This window comes from Bubalus kerabau, chromosome 10 (genome assembly GCF_029407905.1).
Source record: "Bubalus kerabau isolate K-KA32 ecotype Philippines breed swamp buffalo chromosome 10, PCC_UOA_SB_1v2, whole genome shotgun sequence".
Taxonomy (NCBI): domain Eukaryota; kingdom Metazoa; phylum Chordata; class Mammalia; order Artiodactyla; family Bovidae; genus Bubalus; species Bubalus kerabau.
Window position 1 is genome coordinate 105989218 of NC_073633.1, and position 16875 is coordinate 106006092.

At 50.7% G+C, this 16875-nt stretch overlaps 1 protein-coding gene across 13 annotated transcripts in view; it reads right to left on the reverse strand.

Moving 5' to 3' along the window:
• FOXN3 (forkhead box N3) overlaps positions 1-16875 on the reverse strand; it is a 443834-nt gene that overhangs the window by 25846 nt on the left and 401113 nt on the right. For 11 of the 13 annotated variants that reach the window (XM_055538862.1, XM_055538859.1, XM_055538863.1 and 8 more), the window contains one exon: positions 10553-10618. The exons of 1 other annotated variant lie outside the window; for it this stretch is intronic. In XM_055538862.1, the coding sequence (XP_055394837.1) occupies positions 10553-10618 (66 nt within the window). The remainder of the gene's footprint in view (positions 1-10552; positions 10619-16875) is intronic. One more of the 13 variants, XM_055538871.1, reaches the window with a different exon arrangement.

Here is a 16875-nt window from a genome sequence, read left to right on the forward strand (position 1 = left end):
AGAGAAAGAGAGAGGGAGGGAGACAGGGAGAGAAAGAAGAGATACAGGTACAGAGAGCAAGCAGAGAGAGAAACACACACACACACATACGGGGGTGACTGATAGAAAGAGAATATCAAGAGAGCAAGACAGAAAGAGAGAAAGATACCACACCTCAAGAGAGACATTTAGTTAGTCAAGTCAAATCAATAGCTTATGATTGATGCCTTGGTTAAAAAAAAAAAAGTGGGCTGCAAATATTATTTTCCTGCATTTATTACATATAAGCTTTTATCTCTAGGCAGACCCTTCTGATCTCAAGAACCTGACGCCATCTTGAGCAAACAAATCATTTTCCTCACGCTTCTGCGGCCATGGTCAGAACTGGGAATATCTTTCTAAGAGTCCTTAGTCCAGGAAGGGAAAAAAACAAAAACAAAAACAAACAAACCAGCCAGAAGAACAGCAGAGCTGATTTTACAAGCTCCTCGGCACCTCAGCGCTCACAACATCTCGTGAGCATCCTCACAACCGTCTTGGCAGGGAGTGCGGGGCTGTCGGAGGCGGGCTCCGTCTCAGAAGCACACCTGCCTCCTGCCCTGGAGCTCCCTCTAAGCAGACGTCCTGGGCGCTCTCTCATCACATGTGGTCTCCTAGACACACTCAGCCCCGCGTTACTCCCTGGCCAACCTTCTCGTCAGGGACCATCAGACGCTGCCCGTGCCGTATGTAACTCACAATGGCCTCACACGGATCTGAGTTTTTACAGAACAGGGGGACCAGAAGCAACCCCCGAGAGTCGATCTTTCTTGACCTCCCAAACAGCAGTTTCTTCTGGTTCACGCTAATGTTCTTCCAGTACCATCGACACTCCTCCACGTGTCTGTCTAGGGGGCCAGGCATGCATCCCGTGTGCACACTCTGACAGAGGGCTTATACACCTGGGCTTTAACCTGTTCTTCTGGTGGGACTTTGTGAGAGCTCATGGAATCTACTTTTCCTTCTCCGAACAGTGTTCTCAAAGACCCTTTCCGTCTCTAGCATCCTAGAGTCCCCAGCCTTGGCCCAGACTCATCCAAGGGCAGGGTGGACAGATCGTGCTTTCTCAAACACAGACCTAACCAAAAAGTCTACAAAATCATACCTTTAAAAACGAAAACCACTCTAAATATTAAGTTTTTTAAAAAGTCAATAAATTTTTATATATATATATATTTTTGATGTGGAGTATTTTAAAAGTTTTTGGTTGTTTCAGCTGCCAGACACGAGGGATCTTAGCTCCCAAATAGGGGTCAAACCTGTACCCACTGCATTGGAAGGCAAAGTCTTAAACAGTGGACCACCAAGGAAGTCCCTAGATATTAAATTTTTAAAAGCCGATATTATTTGTGTGGAACAACTACGCTTCCCAAAAGACACGGTACATACTTTTTAACTCCTGTAATTTCAGGTCTCTAAGAGCAGATTTATGTAAATACTCTAAACCTTAAGTCAGGTCTTTCACATTGGACGAATGTCTACTCTAGAACGTGGGATAAAGTTGTGGACTGATTCCCTGCGCAGCTCCTGCTAGTATCTTCCGCCACATCGCATCCAGGTTTGTGTAAGGTCCCTGTTACTGGGCTGTACAAAAGGTGGGACAGGAGACACACGGGCGCCGCTGCCTGGGGTCGGCACTGGCACAGCGGGGGCCCGAGAGGCCCGCCTGCCCCACATTTAATCGCAGGCAGGCCGGGCCAGACCAGGGACTTCCACCCGCCACTCAACAAGCAGCCTGATTGCAGGTGTTAGGTCGTCTGAGGTACGGCACTCACCAAATATCCTCAAAGCATGAAGCCTGTGATGATGCAATATTCAACTAATTATCATGCTGTGCTTACTTGGTGAGTTCTACTTTGGGCACCTCATGCGAAGAGCTGACTCATTGGAAAAGACTCTGATGCTGGGAGGGATTGGGGGCAGGAGGAGAAGAGGACGACAGAGGATGGGATGGCTGGATGGCGTCACTGACTGGATGGACATGAGTCTGGGTGAACTCCGGGAGTTGGTGACGGACAGGGAGGCCTGGCGTGCTGCGATTCATGGGGTCGCAAACAGCGGACACGACTGAGCGACCGAACTGACTGGAACTCTAGCAGAGTGTCCGGAATTTAAATCTACCCAAATTATCGAACAACTTTGTATAAATCTACAAGACAGCGTGGTATACGTGTAAGTGCAGACCTACAGATTCATGGAACAAAAATGAATCCAAGAAAGAGACTCACGTGTATGTGGTCAACTGATTTTTGACAAATACGCAGACAATGGGGGAAAGAAGGTTAGAACAATGAGATCCACTTGGACAATAATGAACCTTGGTCCTAACCTCATACCAAAAAGGAAAACTAATTAGGAATGCATCATAGAGCTAAATGTAAGGACTAAAGTTACAAAACTTCTGGAAGAAAATACAGGAGGGGAAATACCAGTAATTCCAGAGGACAGACATACGTATAAACCAGGACTCCGGTGTTCCAAGACGGATGCTTCAGGTGGAGGTTATTTTTGGTTTGTCTCTGTGTTTTGGGGATTGTGGGAAAGGGTTTTTCAATCATTTTGCTGGGTGGTATCTCTTCAAAATGGTCAGTATTTAATGCATCAGTCACCAGGGATCTCATCTAGAACATCAAGCAGATCTGACAGAACAGTACTCCCCCAAAACAACTGAAATATTTAAAATCTATACCACAGTTATAATTCAACCAGTAAAAACGAGTACAGTCGCATAACAGGTTGTGCCAATTAATGGATTAAATTACCAAGTACCTGTCTACACATTAGATGAAGAGGACACAGGGTCCCCCAGCTAGGTGGGACAGACAGAGAACTGAAGAGACAACGAAAACATACTGTAGCAAGCGCTGGGCCAGCGGGCCCATAGGCGTGAAGGACAGAGACGGCTCACCCCAAACAAAGGCCATCTGGGAGGCCTTCCTGTAGGAAGTGCCGCTGACGTTAGTATTCAAAGGCACACACCAGGCCTGTAAGTGATGAAAAGCATAATGTCCATAAGAACTAAAAACTAATTTTGACAAAGCATATCATCCTAGCAGGAATGACATGCATCTATCTACACCTCATCCCTGGTGGCTCAGATAGTAGAGAATTCGTGGGCAATGCAGGAGACCTGGGTTTGATCCCTGGGTTGGGAAGATTCTCTGGAGAAGAGAATGGCAACCCCCTCCGGTATTCTTGCCTGGAGAATCCCATGGACAGAGGAGCCCAGTGGGCTACAGTCCATGGATGGGGTTGCAAAGAGTCAGACACGACTGAGCAACTAACCCTTTCACTTTCACTATGGATACTGGGAAAACCACGGAAGGGCTGTGAGCAGGGAGGTGGTCTCTAGCCTGGCGGCTGAGAGCCAGACTCTGGTGTCACACGACCCGCCTCTGTGTCCCGTTGGCGTCCTTCACTGCCTGTGTCTCCTGACGAGCTCCTTAAGTAAGAAGAGGACACACGGTACTGACCTCTCAGAGTATTTAGAGGTTTAACTGAATAAAGGCACGGCTGTTCTGAAAACAGATGTGGGTCGTCAATCTCAGTATCACCCATGCGCTCAGCACCCCCAGAGGCGCCCTGGAGCGGCCCGCAAGAACAGATGAGACAAAGCTGGACGGGGTCGGAAGCCCCTGGCCATCGTCCGGGTCACACGCGCAGCCGGAAGAGCAGCCACTGTGCTCACGGCACTTCCGTTCCCCGTGTGCAAATCACTTCAGAGTCACTCCTGTGGCGAAACACCCAGAGTACCTAAAGTCCTGCGACTAAGACTAGGGAGCCCCGGAGACGAAGCAGGAGGACTGAGGCCCGGGCACACGTCCCCTGGCCGGGCACAGCCTAGCAGTCATCTGGCCGTCAGAGGGGACGCAGCCCCGCCTGTACCCAGAGCTCTCTGCCCGAGTGGCTGGAGCCTCCGATCACCAGCGGCTCACCCGGTGTGAAGGAGACAGAGGAGGTCAGCGCTCACCAAGCAGCTACTGGACACGGCTCGCTCCACTCCCTGTCTCATTAAGCTCCAGGGAAGAAGCCTCTTGTGTGGTCACGAATACACACTTGGGGCCACATGGCCTCTGTCCAAAGTCTTGCCCCACCACAAGCCCTGTGGCTTTGGGCAAGTGCCTTACCCTTCTGCGCCTCTTGTTTTCTCACCTACAAAGGGGGCATGAAAGTACCTCAGAGCATCGTCTTGAAGACAAAACAAGACAAAGTACACAGCTGCTAGCTGGGCCGCTGGCCCACTCTACAGGCTGTCACCAAGACCGCCGAGGCCATCCTTCCGCCACGCACCTCACCTCACCAGCGCCCTCTCACTCATCATCTCTAAGGCGCAGGATTTAATGGGGTCAGGACGTGTAGAAATTCTTTCAGTCTATTAGGCTTTTCGTAGCTCTCCCTAACTCTGCTTCCCTGGTGGCTCAGCCGGGAAAGAATCCACCTGCAATGCGGGAGACCCCACTTCAATTCCCGGGTTGGGAAGATCTCCTGGAGAAGGGATAGGCTATCCACTCCAGTATTATGGCCTGGAGAATTCCATGGACTGTATAGTCCATGGGGTCGCAAAGAGTCGGATACAACTGAGCGACTCTCACTTCACGAACTGCACTCTCCCACGAAGACATCTTCCTGGTTAATGCACTGTATTCACTTCACAGAGACACTCATGGACGGTTTAACTGCAGCATGAAAAGGCCTTCCCTGAGCTGTTTCCGGAACCTGGCGACCCCGCTGGCGCGCACTCGAGGCTCTCCCTCGGACCCCGGCGCACACTCTCACAGGAGCTGCTGCAGGACGCTGCCCCACCAAGCCCGGCTTCCCAGTGCTCGCCACGGGCAGCTCCTCACCGGGGGCGGACGTGCCCCTCTCTGCCCCCGGCGGCCGGTGACTCTTAACTGCTCCCACCCTTTTCTCCCTTCTGTCTCCCCACCCAGGTGTCTAGAATGTGGCTTCTGAGAGATGAATCCCGGCCAGTCTAACATGGCTGAGCAAGGCATTCCCAAGTCCCCGCGCCGTGACTTTTTGAGTCTGGATCTGGAGACGGGGTCAGTGCCTCTGGCCCTTTGCTTCTCGGCACAGCTCCTTCCTTTCCGTTTCCTCTGTGTTTCCCCCAATGCGTATCAACACACGTAAACCCAGGGCGCCTACCCAATCTGCAGAAATTAAACCTGGATTCCAGCTAGAAAAGAGATGTCATAAGAAACTGGATATTTAAGATCAACCTCAAACTCAGATTTGTGGCTTCTCACTAAATCAACTAAAAAAAAAAAAAAAAAAGGCACACCCCACCCCTCCAGCATCATCCTTTTCTGCTACATCATTTAAATATTTAGCTCTTCACATGGAAGTCTGCTCAATACTCTAAGAACCTACATGCAAAAAGAATTTGAAAAAGAACAGGTACATTTGCACGTGCAACTGGGCCACTCTGCTGTGCACCAGAGCCTAGCATTGTGGATCAACTCTCCTGCAACAGAAAATGCTTTTTAAATTGGCTCTTCCAGGAGAGAAGGCGTATGTCTGAGACTCTCAAATCCTGGGACAAGGTGCCAAGGACATCAGCACTTTGTCTTATACAAGGACCCTCAATTTTAATCCATCAAGAAAGCAGCCCTCACACACACACACAGAAAATCAAATCAAGCAGCACCGTTCACTGTAATCCAAATGTGATCACTTTCAGAACCCGAAACAAGCCAAGTGGAAGGCACAAGAGAAACTTTCATCCGCACTCCGCCCGCCCCAGCTTCCTCAGCACCCCTCCCGACGTTCAGTTTCCTTGATTTTCGCAGCTTCTAAAATTAACCTCTGAGCTCTGACTGCTGCGTTGGAGAGCAGCCCAGGCTAAGCTAGCAGAGGCCATAAGCTGAGCAGCAGGTGATTCGATAATCCTTCCCTTTCCTAGGACTGGCCCTTCCGCCCACTTCCTTGCAAGGACGCAGGGAGGGCTGAGAGGAGGGAGCCCGCTTCCTGGTGCCACTACACGCATTCCAGCTCTGGGGGGAGGGGGTGCTGAGGGCCTCCCCCCACCACGACCACTCCCACCCCGACCCCATTCTGGTGTTTTGTTCATTATCTAAGTTTCTCTCTGGGAACATTCCAACCAGGCATGATGTCAGCCTTTGCAGATGAGTGGGCTTCCCTGGTAGCTCAGTGGGTAAAGAATCCGCCTGCAATGGAGGAAGGAGACCTTGGTTCGATTCCTGGGTGGGGAAGATCCACTAGAGAAGGGATAGGCTACCCACTCCAGTGTTCTTGGGCTTCCCTGGTGGCTCAGCTGGTAAAGAATCCATCTGTAATGCGGGAGACCTGGGTTCGATCCCTGGGTTGGGAAGATCCCCTGGAGAAGGGAGCGGCTACTCACTCCAGTATTCTGGCCTGGAGAATTCCATGGACTGTATACTTCGTGGGGTCAAAAACAGTCCGACATGACTGAGCAACTTGCACTTCATTTGAAGATGAGTAATGGTGCTTAGACTTCTGACTTAGTAACAGTTCTTCTACTGGGGTCAAAGGTGACTCACAAGGCTCGTCAGAGGAGAACTGTAGAGCAGGTAGTGAAGTAGACGTGTGTGTGTGTGTGTGTGTGTGTGCGCGCGCGCGCGTGCGCACATTCGCAGTGTGTGTGCGGGCTCAGAGCTGACTCTTCGCAACCCAATGGACTGTAGCCCACCAGGCTCCTCTGTCAGCGGAATTTCCCAGGCAAGAATACTGGAGTGGGCTGCTATTTCCCGACCCAGGGCCCAAGCATGAGTCTCTTCTGTCGCCTACACTGGCAGACGGATTCTTTACCACCGCGCCACCTGACAAGACCAACGTGGCCACGCTAGAGCAGGTGAGACGTGGAATTCAGACCGAGCTGTGTTCTAAGCACACTGGATTTCAAAGACTCAATATGAAAAAGAGGATGTAAAATATTTCATTAATACCGTAAAATAATACTGATTACATTTTGCAGGCCGATTCTTTATCACTGGAGCCACCTAGGAAGCCTTAATTAGAATCGAGAAGCTAGAATTAATCTACAGAGCCATACTTTTTTTTTTTTTTGGCAGGGGAGAGGGATGTGGATAGATTTGACCAGAAACACAATCTAAAGCTCAGGAGGCAATGAGGCAGCGGAGTCCTGCCTGGATTTTTCTGGAAGTTGTGTCCTGCAGAGCCCCTGAGACGTGATGGCACACCTCGTGGAAGGCTCCCCACACCGCGACCGGACAGAGCCAGAAAGAGAGAACATTCCCTCTGGTGCTGCGGGGGAGACAACGCTGCAGGCTGAGGTTCTGATGAGCTCGGCGCGCACAGCTGCCCCGCGGGAGCGAAGCGTCAGCGTGCAGGGAGGAGCTGAGGGGCCCCACAGGGAGGCAGCTAAGGGGCACAGGTGCAGTGGGCACCCCCACGGCAGGAGGGGGCCTCCTCCTGACGGGGGTTCTGCCACCTTCTGGAGACGGCTCTTTGCTAGCACCTAACCGACTCCCAGCCTGCGGCCAGTCTGCCCGTAGGAAGGATGAGAGCGCAGGACCTCAGCGGCCTGGGGCCCGGGGTGGCTCCGGAAGGGCAAGGACAAAGGCGAGACCTTAAACCGCCCAGGCCGGCCTCTGCCTGCCACGCACTGCCAGGGGCAGATGGATGGGGTGGGGCCCCGCTCACACGGGGGCGCTGCTCAGCTCGGGCGGTGAACCCGGGAGGCTGTCAACAGCAGCCTGCGAGAATGATGCTCTGGTAACAGACAGGCCATGGGCCCACGCAGGGAGCAGGAAGGCAGGGCCCCAAACCTGGGGGACACATGCGCACACACACCCCAAGGCAGGCTGCCCATTCCCCACCAGCGCCCGGTGTCTGCTACCTTTGAGTCTTTTGGCTAAAGGATCAGTTCAGTTGAGTTCAGTCACTCAGTCATGTCTGACTCCCTGCGACCCTATGAACCACAGCATGCCAGCCCTCCCTGTCCATCACCAACTCCCAGAGTTTACCCAAACTCATGTACATTGAGTCGGTGATGCCATCCAGCCATCTCATCCTGTCGTCCCCTTTTCCTCCCGCCCTCAATCTTTCTCAGCATCAGGGTCTGTTCCAGTGAGTCAGCTCTTCGCATCAGGTGGCCAAAGTGACTAAGGGATCACCTCCCACTGTTTCCAGGCTTTGGGCAAAGCCGGCAGGGTCGGGCACAGTGGCTTCTGTGCTGTATGTCCGGGATGGTCTCCCTTCGGGAGGTGAGGTCCTGCCTCACATTCCAAACAAGAAACGTCAGGTCGGGAGGCAAAGGGAGAGCAAAGCACAGAAGAGCTAACTGCAGAGACTCCTGGTGTCGGGACACAAGCCTCTGACTGCGCTTCTTAGGAGGACAGGCACCCCCAAGTGCAGTAACAGACTCTCAACTCCTTCTGACGGCCCTGCTCCAATCTTGGGGGCTTCCCACCCACTGGCTATGCCCTAGCTGGATTTCCAGGGGATCTGATGAGGCTTGGGGTCAGACAGGAAGGTGAATATAAAGCTGATGTGCTACCCTCTGCCCAGTCACTAAACTGACTTCTCTGCTGTCTCCTTCCATGACTTCCGTGGGCTGCCCGGTCCCTTCCTACCAGGACGCTAGAGCCTGCTCCTGGCAGGCTCACCAGGGCTGTGGCTGGGCTTCTCACAGTAGTTAGAGCGAGGTGGGCAAGCCCTACATAATGCCACAGCTTCACAACGTGAACACAGAGCTCTGAAAACTCAGGTTCAGCATTTCAACATGTGTAAGACTACGGACACCCTGAAAAAAATTGTTACAATATGTGTTACAGTAAGGGAGAGGGGAGCAGTTCATTTAGCCATGAGAACACTAAAAACAATTAACTTCTTAACTCATCAGGATCAACCTTTTTCCTTTTCTATCTGTGATCTGGAATCTAGCGATAATGGATCTTTATAAAACTGCCCAGGATCTGTTAATGACCAATCCCCTTGCCTTTCCTCGCTTAACTCCTTTATTCCTGTTCATCAAAATAATTTCTTTAAACCAACGATCACCGTGGGCAGTGACTGGTACGAAGGAAGGTACCCAAACCTTATGCAGCTCTGATCAAGTCAGTACGCTTGCCCCGTGATGAATTATCCAACTTGATTTCAGAAAACTGTTTCAGACCGTAACTGGATTACAGTCTGGTCTACTCTCTTCCTGCAAGAGTCATCTGAGAACCGAGTTCTCTTTTTTTTTACTTCCGTGTAACTTCCAACATCCTTTAAAACCCACACTACAGGTTAACTGCCAGTTACAGGACCGCACCGGCTCTGCGTCTGCTTAGCAGTGGTGATTCCGTCTCGGAGGTGTGGGCAGTCTTTATTTCAATGGCCAGCAGGCTGAGCTCAGCAAAGAGAGAATGAGGATTCTTTCCCTTCAGGACCAAGTAACCGCAGCCTTTGGCAGAGAGATGACTGTCCTGAGAACGCCTGGCTGTGTCTCTTGGGTCTTTTAAACCAAGGTACAGGGGCAGAAGGATCGAGCCAATTTCCTAAAGCTGCTGCTAGAACTTGACATCAGACAGCTGGGGAGGGTCTGGGAACAGATGTTCTCCTGTGGGAGATGCCACAAGCTCCCGAAGTGGGGGTCCCTTTGCTGAGCAGGCTGGGCGGTGCTCAGAACGAGGCAGGTGGGCATCGGAGGGGGTTGGCTGCTGCATGCCACGAGTCCATGCACAGCAAGGCGGCGACGCCATTATCCTGCCAACGAGCCGAACGGGCCGCAGGGGCCAAGCTGGCTGTCCGATCAACAGGCTTCCACCGGGAGAGGGATGTGGCCGCTGGGAGGACAGGGGACAGACATCTGCGTTTGGGTCATTGGTCATCACTGGGGGAGGAGACCATTCTAAAAACACGCTAGCTCCAGAGGTGGGGAGAAGATATCGGATGGTGCGTGGAAGAGCAGTTCGAGGGAGGAAGCAAAGAGATGTCTTGGGCTTGGCCTTGCTGGAGGGCTGACAGGAGCCCTGCTTGGCGAAAGCAGCCCAGCCCTTCTGTCTGTGTGACCTCGTGCACAGGATGACACGGGGCAGGGGCACCCCGGTGTTGCCCTTTTGAGGCTGTTCCAAGCTCCTGCATACCCACCTTGCTAGGTTTTCCTCTCCTCGTCCTAAGACGGGAGCCTGTTATTCATGAGGTCCCCGAGGGGAGAGGAATGTCCTGCTGAGTCCCGACTGTGAACGGGGCCCCTGCAGCCTCTTCTAGCAGAAACGACAGACTCCCAGGAACAGCTCCTGAAGGAGAAAGGGTCTGTTCTCTGGGACTCATTCCTGGTCCCCTTCACTGCCCCCGAGTCTCAAGCCCTGAAATTATCTTAACATTCTGTCATCTTGGAAACACACCTATGCATTCATTCACACACGTGCGTGGCTGCGTCTCTCTACGCACATGTGGAATCACGCACTATGGTAATTCAAAGTGATTCTCTAAGTTGGGGGGGGGGGGGTCCTGCTTGGGCATGTTCTTCCTACGGCCTGGTATGTAGAGGAGAAGGTTAGGTTCACAAGCTGCGGTGCTGTAGGCTAGAGAAGCATCTACTCACAACCTGCGTGTATCTCAGGGGGAGTATTCAAAAGCATCATGGCAGTGGCAGCGTCAATGTCAGGATCTGGAAAAATCAACCAATAAACAACATTATTTACAACGGGGCTGGTGTGTGCGTGTGTTCTTCCCCCTGCAAGTTACAGTTCATGAATGCAACAGAGAAAAAAAAAACAAAAATTCAGGAACTTGGGTCTTCCACGGTTGGCCCAGTGGTTGAGGATCCACCTTCCAATGCAGGAGAATGAAGGTTCGATTTCCTGGTTGGGGAACTAAGATTCCACATGCCGTGGGGCAAGTGAGGCTGAGTGCCCACTTGTTACAACGGAAAGAAGTCCTCTCGCCCATTTATTACAATGGAAAGAAGTCCTCTCGCCACAATGAAGGACCCGCACACAGCAACGAGGGATCCCGCGGGCTGCACCTAACACCCAACACCGTCAAAAACAAAGAAACACATAAAGAACGCAGAAACTAGAGGAGCATTCCCAAAGGTGACTTTCTTCCCGTTTGGATGTGCAAAGAAGAACGCTGCTCTAAGAAGGAGATTTAAGGGGCACGTTAGCGAGGTTTCCGGACGCAGCGCGGGTTCCTCTGCACGACGCTCATTTTATCGTTTGCGCCGTGTGCTCCTGAGAAGCTGCTGATCTCCGCACCCGCTCAGCCCTTCCCCCTGGGGTGGAGGGGCAGGGGAGTGGGGATGACAACACAAAGTCCAGCCTCGGGAACCTCTAACAAGGCGGGGACGCTCACGGCATCAGAAGAGAAAGCACCAGTCACGCCTACATCTAGGGGGACACAAACGGGACATTCGGTTCTTTCCTTTCGTCAGCAGAACGTAAACCGTGTTTTATGAGGCTCTCACAGCAGTGGTGGAGGTGGTGGAGGCATTAAACACACACACACACACTTCAAATCCATAAAGAGAAAAAAATCACGGTTCTGATGTTGAACATACAACAGTTGTTTCCACATCTATTATTGCTTTTAATATGAGACCAAAAAAAACACCCCACTCATCACTTCATTGCTATCCGTCTTAAGAGGTTTCTGAATCCTTTCTGATCCACCGGTTGACAGATGGCTGCTTATATATAGACAGAAAAATATTATCCTTTTATAACTAAATTCATTCTCCTCTGAGAAACAGCAGCGCTGCTGCAATGGAAATGAAAGTCACCATGGCAACGGTAAACAACCCCCAAGAATGGGCTGAAAGGAGCAGCTGCCCCGGCGCGGCGTCCCAGCTGTGCGGGGTGAAGCTCAGCGGCTCGGCGGGGAGGCCACGCGACAGGCGCCGCCAAGCCCCATGCACGTACAGGGAGTCGACGGCCACAGCCTGTCCCTGGGGACTGCCACCTCCGTGTCCCCCGCACGGCGACAGACGACGGCAGGGGCCCCTCACGTGTCAGTTCTCATACAAATTATATACCCCAAAATTCAATTTACTGCTGATGGCTCCATGGCACTTTATTTGGGGTTTTTATGCTAAAAAATGACTTTTTAACTGTTTTTTTAAACAAAGTACATTTTTCATAACTTTATAGAAGCAGTTTAATTCCAGGGAAGTAATGTGATGCAGTATAAAGCCCCACAGGCGATTAATAATATGGATGATGCTGGTTCCAAAAGACAATGTCTCAAAAAAGGAAAAAAAAGGAAAGAAACAAAACAGAGGTAGACGAACTAGACTCCACAGCCTTTTCTATTTTACCTGCAGGAGGCCCATTCCTTACACTTCGTAATGGAATGCAAGTTTATTTTGATAAGTACATTTTATGAGAAACAGGTAAATTAATTTATTTGACAACTCCTGGGGTGAAATTCCTCAAACAGTCATCGACTCTCCTTGATCTTAAAATATTAATGCATATATCAGTTGAACGACGAATCAAAAAACTTAAAGCTACACTCATTGCTGCCAGGGTTGCTGCAGCGCCTGCCCTCTCAACTCCCCACCGAGACAAAGGGCTCACAGTGTCAAGGTACTGCTGGGATTCCACAAGCCACAGGCGGCAGGCAGCTCCCGGGAGGTCACGGCGGGGGCGGAGCCTTCCTCTTTTTGGAAAAGGCCTTTCCTTTCTCAGGACTGGGGAAATATGCGTTTCCCCTCACCAAGCAAAAGTTCTTTGCCGTGATCGAGAATGCAAGTGTTGCAGGAAACCCAAGGCTCACCTGCCCGGAGGGGCCCCATCTCCCCCGGCCACTCCCACTTGGAGTTTTCCTGAGTGACCAGGAAGTCCGATGGGGACAGAACAAGATGAAACACAGGTAAGAAGTCTTGAGGCTTCTCCTGCTCGTTCTGTCAGAAAATGAAAGAAAGTAGTTCCATACTCTTCAAAAACACATCTGACCTCAGGAGGAAGGTGTAAGGGACCCCAGATGGAAAGATGTAATGAAGGAAATGCAAAGGGAAGAAAGAGAACCTTAACCGGAGAGAGTATCCACATCACAGGCTCAGCGGGGCAGCCCCAAGGACAGCACGGCGGGGGAGCTTCAGACCCATATGGCATCCGCCCCCATCTAGCCAAATAAGCACACAAGCTACGTAAAAATAAGACGCTTTACGACAAGCCCTCCAATCCTGTCTTCTGCCCAGACTCGCCACGCCCAAGGACCCCAGAGATAAAAAGTCCGTTGCTATCTTGGCATTCCTGCTGGTCCAGGCACTTGGGGTAAGTGTAACACCCAGCCTTCTCACTATTTCATTCATCATCAGCTCCTGAGCCCCACTCTCCATTCTGCACGGGTCGGAGTCCCTGGGAGCCTAAGCCTGAAGAGGCAGCAGAGTGGAATGGAGAGCAGACCTGGAGCACCTCCATCACGACCTCTTGGCAGGCGAATCAGCAAACATGGGAACTGCAAACAGTGTGAGAAAATGATGAGGAAGCTTGTTTGTGCAGGTGTGTGCTCCCTGGCACGACGGCGCCAGCCCTGCCCCAGCGGATACAGCGAGACTCATCCTGGGGGGACAGTTTGATGAGCATGACAGATTTCATACCACTGCTTGTTGTTCAGTTGCTAAGTCAGGTCTGACTCTTTGCGACCCCATTAACTGCAGCACTCCAGGCTTCCCTGTCCTTCACCATCTCCCAGAGTTTGCTCAAACTCATGTCCATTGAGTTAGTGATGCCACCCAACCATCTCATCCTCTGTCGTCCCCTTCTCCTCCTGCCTTCAATCTTTCCCAGCATCAGGGTCTTTTCCAATGAGTCAGCTCTTCACATCAGGTGGTCAAAGTACTGGAGTTTCAGCTTCAGCATCAGTCCTTCCAATGAACACCCAGGACTGATCTCCTTTAGGATGGACTGGTTGGATCTCCTTGCAGTCCAGGGACTCTCAAGAGCCTTCTCCAACACCTCAGTTCGAAAGCATCAACTCTTCGGTGCTCAGCCTTCTTTATGGTCCAGCTCTCACGTCGAGTGCTACCACCATCATAATCGAGGTAAAGAGTAGAGCTAAGATACACATTTCCTTCACTCCAAAGTCTCCTTTTGCCCCGCTGCTCTGGGCAACTACAGATTTGCTTTCTGTTACTCATCTGTGAAGCAGGGTCAGTAGTTCATTCCTATCACTGTTCTTCTCCACTAGTTCTCCACTGTATAGATACACTAAGGTGTGTTTATCCACCCACCTGTAGATGGACATCTGGGTTGATTCCAGTTTGGGATCTTCCAAAAAAAAAAAGCTACTGTGAATTTCTGAACCAGTCTTTTGAGAAGATACGCTTTCATTCTCTTGGGTAACTGCTGATAAGTGTATGCTCAACTTTACAGGAACATGATTCTCTTTTCCAAAGAGGCTACACCATGTATGAGTTCCAGTGGCTCCACATTTGTGTCAACACTTGAAACTGTCAATAAAACTTGAGCCATTCTAGAAATGTGATGGTATATCCTGGTGGTTTTAACTTGCATTTCCCTACTGACAAACGATGCTGACAGCTTCTCATGTGTTAACAGCCATGGGCATATCTTCTTTTGCGGAAAGCCTGTTCACGTTTGTGCCTGTTTTATAACTGGGTTGCTAAATTTCTTACTATAGAGTTTTAAGCTTTCTTTCAGCATTCTAGATGGAAGTCCTTTGTGAGATACATTTTTCTCAATCCATTGCCTGTCTACTCAGTTTCTTAATAGTGTTTTTTAATAAGTAAAAGTTTGAAATTTTTGTAAAGTCCAATTTATCACTTTCTTTGATAAATTTTTCTCAATGATTTTTGTATCCCAACTAAAAAATCTTTGTCTACCCCCAAAGTTGCACAGAACTGTCTCCTGAGGGGCATCTTTTTAAAATCTGTTAGTATATCAAGTATAAACTTTATCTGGGTTCAATACTCAGATCCAAATACATGAAAATGGAAGGGATCAACCAGACCTCTTTCTTTATCTGGCAGGCTGATGAAGCACAGACCTCCAGAACCATACGGGTCAGTACAAGAAGGGCCCTCTCTGGCTCCACGTGTGCTGGGAGAACCCCAGGCAACCCGAAAGCGTTAGGCAGCCAGGCTTGTCCGTCAGAAAGTCTCTCGGACCCTCTGCTATACACACGACACGCCTTTATGCTTGTCACAGCCTGACCTCTTGTGTGTGTTCCAGCCTTCAGAGAAGACAATCTCCCATCTCTCCTCTCTACAGAGATGCTGAAAGTGACAGTCTCTCAGTCTTGTCCGACTCCTTGCGACCCCATGGACTATACAGTCCATGGAATTCTCCTGGCCAGAACACTGGAGTGGGTAGCCTGTCCTTTCTCCAGGGGACAACCTGGAGATCGAACCCAACCCAGGGATCGAACCCAGGTCTCCCACATTGCGAGGGGATTCTTTACCAGCTGAGCCACGAGGGAAGCCCAGTATTCTTAAAATGTTAAAGTTTTTTCCCTTAAAAAAAAAAAAAAAATCAAGAAAGCAATGCACGCCCATTGTGGAAAAAAACAAAAACAAAACACTCAGTGGATATGACGCGAAGAGTAAATGCCCTCCTTCCCCGCAGACCCAGTTCCAGAGTTACAGCTTCTCGCCCACCTGTCCAGAAACTGTCTGTACAAACATAGGCATTTACTGAAATACCAGCGCAGACACTCATGCATACATACCTGGTTTTAAAAAATTGGTTCCTATGGAAAATACTTTTCTGGAAAGAACTCTTCCCCCTTATTTTTCAGTTAATGACAGATTTTGGCACACTTTCATATTAGTGTCCATCAGCTGAAGTTTTTATGCGATGACTTTTTCAGGAAGAAAAACAGACCACAGGGCTAGTGGCGACACGGCCTCTCCTTCGGACTGAAGACTCTGGGCAGGCAGACACAAAGCCCTTGTAGCCAGAAACCTGGCCCACACATGGCTTCTCCCCATGGATTCAGAGGCCTGGGCACAGTCCCCCCGCTCCGCCCTGCGGAGCAGCGAGGCTCCCGTCTCTCCCTCCCCAGCCCATCACAGCCTTTGCGTCCCAGCCTCTCTGAGGGGCTCGCGGCCCCCTCGGTAACACGCTCGTTCTCATGAGCACACTTTGGGGAGGCTTCCCAGAGCCCGCCTGCCAATGCAGGAGACAGAGGAGTCGAGGGTTGGACCCCTGGGTGGGAAGACCCCCTAGAGGAGGGCATGGCAACCCACCCCGGTATTCCTGCCGGGAGAATCCCACGGACACAGGAGCCTGGTGGGCAACAGTCCCTGGGGTCATGGAGTCAGAAACGACGGAAGCGACTTAGCACAGAAGTCTCTCTGCCGCCCCCGCCCTGCTCAACCTGGCTTACCAGCCTAAGTAAAGAGGAAGATGTTTTTTTTGGCCAGGAACTCTTTTTAGGAATGAAGATCCACTTGGCAGAAGCCAACCTTCTGATGTGTCTGGGGAATGAGGCTGAGGCAGCATGACAGGAGAGGAGAACAGCGCCCTCTGTTCTTGGAGGGGACCATGGGGGTACTGAGCTCAGCATCCTGACTGGAGGCCGTATCATTTACCACTAGGTTGGCTCAGTCAGACACCAAGTATGCCATCATGGACGCTTAATGCCCATCTTCAAAACCAAGCCGATCTCTAATCCCACATTTAAAAAAAAAAACTCGCTTCTCAGGCTTCAGTAACAAATGTTACTTCTCTGCTGGCCTGGTTCCCAGCGGCCCATTTCAATTTTCATCTTTAATACAGCTGTCTTATCACATTGCCTCCTCTCTGCGCTGAGACTGAAAAATGGTCACACATTTTAAAGATGTTTTCGAACTCTCTTTCTCCTGAAGGTATAGACACGATTATATTACCCTACAGTGAAATAGGAGGTAATGAGGTTTCCAGAACCAACTGTTCAGCTGCTTGGATTAAAAAAAAAAAG